This window comes from Nicotiana tabacum, chromosome 9 (assembly GCF_000715075.1).
Source record: "Nicotiana tabacum cultivar K326 chromosome 9, ASM71507v2, whole genome shotgun sequence".
Lineage (NCBI taxonomy): Eukaryota > Viridiplantae > Streptophyta > Magnoliopsida > Solanales > Solanaceae > Nicotiana > Nicotiana tabacum.
In genome coordinates, this window is record NC_134088.1 from 123092951 (window position 1) to 123099334 (window position 6384).

The following is a 6384-nucleotide window of genomic DNA, read 5'->3' on the forward strand; positions in this document are numbered from 1 at the left end:
TGATGACATATGGCATTTCATAGAAACTAACTTTTCAGAGGTCTCGAGAGGATTCTCATACTCCATGTCACCATGTACCATCCCTACAAAGTGTGCATCATCATGTGCAGGTAAAGGATTATGTATGATATTCGTGGCGTCAATGTCCTGGACCACAATTAGTTTTTCCTGTACCATCCTTTCTATTTCTCTTTTTAAATCCCGACAACTTTCAACAATATGCCCCTGGGCATTGGAATGGTATTCACACCTTTTAGAAGGGTCAAAGTTTCTTGAACATGGATCCACATAATTTGGAGGAATAGATGCAATCATGTCATAATGCTTTAATTTCTCAAACAAGCTTGTATAGGACTCCCCTATTGGTATAAAATTATCGTTTGTCCTCTGCTCCCCTGTGTATTTTTTCCTTGGAAGTGGGTCCTTGGACGCTTGAAAATTTTGTGGAGCCTGATGGGAATTTCGTGATGTCGGTGCTCGCCTTCTAGGGTGTCTTGGTGCCTGGGCATATGACTCTAGATTATGGACGACATGCTGAGGTGGATCAACAGAGTATTGTGGGTTATGAGGTGCAAAGTAGTGCTCGGGGGAATCATATGAAGTCTGATGAGGCTGCCCACATTTTTGAGATATTCCCCTAGGACCTCTTCTCGACTCTGATGTCGTCATGGTCTCTTCATCCTTCTCATCTGTGTCAGTAAAATTACCAGATCCAATCTGGACAGCCTGGGTTGTGGCTTTGAGAACTGCTTGACTTATAATTCTTCCTGTCTTGAGGCCATTCTCAACCATTTCACCAATCTCGATTGCTTCCGAGAAAGGTCTGCCCATTGCGGACATCATGTTTTGAAAATAGTCAGAATCTGAAGGAAGACAGTGATTAACTCATGGTCATCCATAGGTGGCTTAACTCTAGCTGCTTGCTCTCTCCATTTAATAGCATATTCCCTGAAACTTTCAGTTGGTTTCTTCTTCAGGTTTGAAAGGGAATTGCGGTCTGGGGCGATGTCGATGTTGTATTGGAATTGTCTGACAAAGGCCTGGGCTATGTCATCCCAGACATGCCAGCGAGAGGTGTCTTGATCAGTAAGCCATTCAAAGGCTACCCCTGTAAGGCCTTCCCCGAAATAAGCCGTTAGTAATTCTTCATTTCCTCCCGCACCTCTTAGCTGATTGCAATACCTTTTTAGGTGAGCTATGGGGTTGCCATGTTCGTCTTACTTTTCAAACTTGGGGGTCTTAACACCAGGTGGCAAACGAACATCGGGAAACATACATAGATCCTTGAAGGCAATACTGTTTTGACCTGCTAACCCTTGTATGTTTTTTATTCGTTGTTCCAAGTTTTTCATTTTTTGGGTTATTTCTTCTTGTGCCATCTTTTGGGCAGGCTTCTTAATCTCCGCAGGAAGATCAAATAGGTATGAGTGGTACTCAGAAGAGTGGTACTGTTCTTGTTGGGTGGCAAATCGTGACCACTGTGGGCTCCGGGATGGTGTAGATAGGCTTAACAAAAGTAGATGCCTGATTGGTTCTCAATGACACACCTTGGGAGCGCACAACAGAAGCACCCGTTGTATCCATGCAGTTGGGATAAAGACTGACCCCAGGTGGATAGAATGGATCAGACAGTGAGACCTGAGTGGTATTAGTCGAAACAGCTGTGAACTCTGGGAACCCAGGAATTGACCAGGGCGGTTCTTGGCTATCAACCCATGCTCGACACATTTCAGCCATTTGTTGTTTCAGTATTCTATTTTCCTCAGCAACAGTAGACTCTTGTTGAGCCCTCTGACCCTGAGTCCACTAAGCACTCGTAACAGCTTCGATGTCAATTGTCATTGGAATATTTCCCTTGGATCTTGTGTTTCCAGCTTACCACAAACCGACCACCTTAAACTTACTTAAGAATTCAAAACATAATTTCAAGAAGACTCAGAGGGGTGCGTGAGAAGACAATTTATATGTACAGTTCAACGATATCAAAGCGATAAAAAGTGGACAAGTAGCACATTGGGCACAAATAAATCACAATATATATAAAATTAATAAAGCAAAATAAAAGTCAACATGTACAAGCTCGAATTCTGGTTCTCCAGCGGAGTCGCAAAAGCTGTCACCCCTTTTTACCACCAAAAGATATATATGTTATGGATTGTAGGTTAAAGAGTTTTTCCAATTAAAGTGACAAACTTGAGTAGGAATTATTTTATTTACAGAGTCGCCATTTGAAATTAATTTTTGGGTTTTCCAAGTCTCCTTTTATTTAAATCCCTAGTCAAAGGAAGGTTTGACTCCATTATTATTGGTCTGCAAAAACAAAGTCCGGGTAAGGAATTTTGTTGACCGAGGAGAAGGTATAAGGCATTCCCTGAGTCCCGTGGTTCTAGGACGGTCGCTTTATTGACTACAACTTTGCTTGAATTAATTTTGGATAACCTGTATTTTATTGGTTCTCATGTTTTAACTATGTCCGCTTTTATTGCTTGATTGGATTTATAAAAATTATCTTGAAATAAGTCACGGGTACGTGTACTCATTTTGTTTGGTGTCAAAAACTATATCATGCGTACGTGTACACAATTAATAACATGTTATTATTATCAAGATTGTTTGGTCAAAGTCGCGCGAACGCGTACTTTGATTTATTTTGGAAATTGTAATCATGTCACGCGAATGTGTACACAATCACAATTGATTTATTACAGCGCGCCTAAAGTACACTAGCGATTTGTGAGATATTTATTTCTTAAGTCAAGATTATTGTGAGGCTCAAGAGTTATGGAAGTATTTTATTTAGTACTGATTACAAATCAAGAGAGGATTATTGAAGGATTGATAAAAATTTTATAAAACCGTTAAGACAACGTTAGAAATTAATTCGACCAAATGATAAAACTAGCGCTAGGAACTAACTAAAATTGATTAAAATATTTTGATAAAGAAAACAAATTATACAATACCAAACCTTAGGACTAAATGCAATATTGTTACCATCACTTATCCACATTTTTTCAAGTTTAATTTTTTCTGAAATTTTCCTTTTAGATTCTCACTCAACAACAAAGACCAATAAACTTAACGATAAGAATTAACAATTAAGAAATATTATGTGCTCAAAAAGAGAATAACATATCCAAGCAAGAGGCATATTAACACATATTATCTAAATGGAACAATAAACAGACAAAGCAAACAAGATAAAAAGATTAAACCTCTACAGTTGCAAATATTCTGGAATCGTCAAGCAAATAAGAACTTCGAACAGGAAACCAAATGCCTTGCCGGAACCTCAAAGAACCTCGACCAAACCGCTTCGAACTCGGCTCGTTTATAGTGATTGATAGAGTAGGAAGGAGTTGCTAGTTTTGGCTGAAGGACAACAACTTTCGTGGTGGTTTTTGAACTATTTTAAGATTGCTCTTGGTGATGTTTTGGGCTGCTTTCAGCTGGATTTCGGGACTGATTTTAGCTGAAGTTTATGGGGTTGTTTTGGGACTGTTTTTGTCCTATTTTAGGTGCTGATTTTGCTGTGTTTTGAGAGTGATTTCAGCTGTGTTTTTGAGTGATTTTGGGGTTGTTTTAGGTCAGTTTCGGATTGTATTAGAGCTGGATTTTGGGGCTATTCGTTTGCTGCATTTTAGGAGGTTGTTCGGGGTTGTTTTGGAGTCATTTTTGGACTGAGAAGAGGCTAGTTTGGGGGTTGATTTCCAGCTCGTTTTGGGCTGTTCTGGGTCTGTTTTGGAGACTGATTTTTGGTATTTTTTGCAGCTAAAAAGCTGCTGGATTTTGCTGGAGTTTAGAGGGGCTGTTTGGTGGTTGTTTCAAGCTGGGTTTAGAGTAGTTTTAATGGATATTTGGGGCTGTTTTGGGATGAATTTTTCCACTGGGTTTCAGGGGTTTGCAAAGCTCATTTTGTGTGAGCTTAGAGGCTGAGGAAGATGAGTGAAGAGGGAGGCACGAGTTGTATTTTTTTTTTCTCTATCGTTCTTTGCCCTCTTTTTACTTCCATTTTCCGTGTTGTCCCCCTCTTTCCTCCTCCCCTTTTTGACTTTTTATTGTATGTGTTTATATTAGTAAGAGAGAGTGGAGTGTGAATTGTTAAAGAGTAAGAGTGGGGGAAGTGGGAAGTTAGGTATTTGTGAGATTAGTGGAAAAAAATTCACGCATAGTCAAAAATTAGCTGCTCACATCGCGTCAATTGCTTTTATGACTTAGATTCTTCGTATAGGACGAAGTATAAATATTTTCATCCTTTTATTCTCTTGACAATGATGTATCAGATCCTTGTAGTATTGAAGCAATGAAATATCCATTTTGGCTCGACACAAATTGCCTTCTTTCTTTCTGCAATATGCGCATATTTGAGTAATTAACGTGATGCCGCAGCTCGAATTTTGATGATCATGTCACGTTGAAATACTTTTAAAAAAAAACTTATGCGACTTAACTTAGAATGAAACTCTAAGCCGCCTACGTACCTCGGTGATGAGGATCAAGTCATAACATAGTTCAAAATAAGTGACTTTTTTTTGTAATATCCTAACTTTTGCCTAGGCCGCCTCTTTCGAGGTTTTCAACCTAGCAGATTTTTTTTCCTTTTAATTTTCCTAAGCCGCCTCTTTCAAGGTTTTCAACCTAGCAAATTTTTTGTATGTCCTTTGCCTAGGCCGCCTCTTTCGAGGTTTTCGACCTAGCGAACTCCTTTTTTTTTGTGGGTGCCGTTCGCAATTTAGGCTCATGCGGGACAGGAGTATTGCAACATGCAGTTTATGTTCATGCATTAAGGAGCGTGTCTTCTTCAAGGATAATACCTTATCAAAAATTTCCCATTGATAGGGCTAATTCTCATGTCATCTGCATCAACTAACTTGTAAGCTCCACTTGAATAGGCTTCTTGTACAATGTATGGACCATCCCATTTTGAAGTGAATTTGCCCCCGAATTTGCGAGAGGTGATAATAGGTCTTCTTACTGCAAGAACTTGATCGCCAACTTGAAAGGACCTCAAGCAAACCTTTTTGTTGAAAGTACGAGAAAGACGAGCTTGATAACATTCAAGACTTTGTTAAGCTTCTAGCCTTTTTTCATCAAGCGACTCTAGTTCTTCAAGGTCCAGACGAGCGTTTTCTTCTTCAGTAAGACCTTCTTGGACAGGGAGTCGCAAGGATGGTATTTGACGCTCAAGAGGAAGAACTGCTTCAACTCCATAAATAAGAGAATAAGGAGTTGCTCGTGTCAGCGTGCGATGAGTCATCCAATATGCCCACAAAGCTTCTTCCATTCTGTCTTGCCAATCTCTTTTAGACTTGGAGATGACCTTTTTTAACAAATTGCAAAGTGTCTTGTTAAATGCTTCGGCTAGTTCATTTGCAGCAGCATAATACGTTGACGAATTACGTTGCTTGAAGCCAAAAAGGTCACAGATTTTGGTCATCAATTTGTTATCGAACGGCTTGCCATTATCTGTTATTATATAACTAGGTGTCACGACCCAAACCGATGGACTTTGACGAGTGCCCGAGTTCTACCTACCGAACATCCCTAAGCATACGTCTAATATATAAAAATGAAATAAGTGTAGGTCATGCATAACAACTGCCTTTAAACTGCTGAATCATGTGAATAATATAAGTGAGGAGACATACTCAAAAGACATATATACATATACATGAGGAATACAGTATGGCGAGCCGACAAGGCCACATACTATCCAACTATAGATGACTGTCTACAGACCTCTAATAGAGTGTAAAATTTTATAAAGGACGGGACTGGGCCCCGTCATACCCTTATATGTATACAAAAGTATCGTACCAAAATCCAATAGCAGCTCCAGATCAAATGGAGCATACCGACTCTCACTAAGTTACGATCCTAATATGGGGGACCGTCAGCCTGTCTACCTGCACCTACGGGCATGAAACGCAGGCCCCTAGGCAATAGGGGCGTCAGTACGAATAATGTACCGAGTATGTAAGGCATAAAAATCAATATATAAAAGGCATGAAAGAAACATGTAGTAAAGAACTCAACCTGTAAGTCTGAATAGCTCTGTGAATCATGAAAATACTTATAATGTCATGCGTATGCGTATAAATGTCATATCATGCATAGGTATATGCATACATAACATCATCAAGACTCTGAGGGCATCCCATCATATCATCTCGGCCTCTGTGGGCATAATCATGAACGTATACCAGCTGATCAGGTGGTGGTGCGTATATAACGCCATAACCTTTCCCCATACCCCATATAGATATAATATACGCGTATATAACGCCATCTGGTCATGGGTCATTGTACATGTATAAATGAATACAATGCATAATGAAGTAAGTCAATACAATCTCTCTGAATGTCATGAGACCCATGAACAGA

General features: G+C 39.6%; 1 protein-coding gene across 1 annotated transcript; it reads right to left on the reverse strand.

Moving 5' to 3' along the window:
• Positions 1-5068: 5068 nt before the first annotated feature.
• Positions 5069-5437, reverse strand: LOC142164126 (uncharacterized). The gene has a single exon (XM_075221309.1). It carries the CDS (start codon positions 5435-5437, stop codon positions 5069-5071), a length of 369 nt encoding a protein of 122 aa, XP_075077410.1.
• Between the last annotated feature and the right edge of the window lie 947 nt (positions 5438-6384).

What these genes read in the sequence shown, in the direction of transcription:
- LOC142164126 (XM_075221309.1), bottom strand. Translation starts at nt 5,437, where the DNA reads ATGACCAAAATCTGTGACCTTTTTGGCTTCAAGCAACGTAATTCGTCA.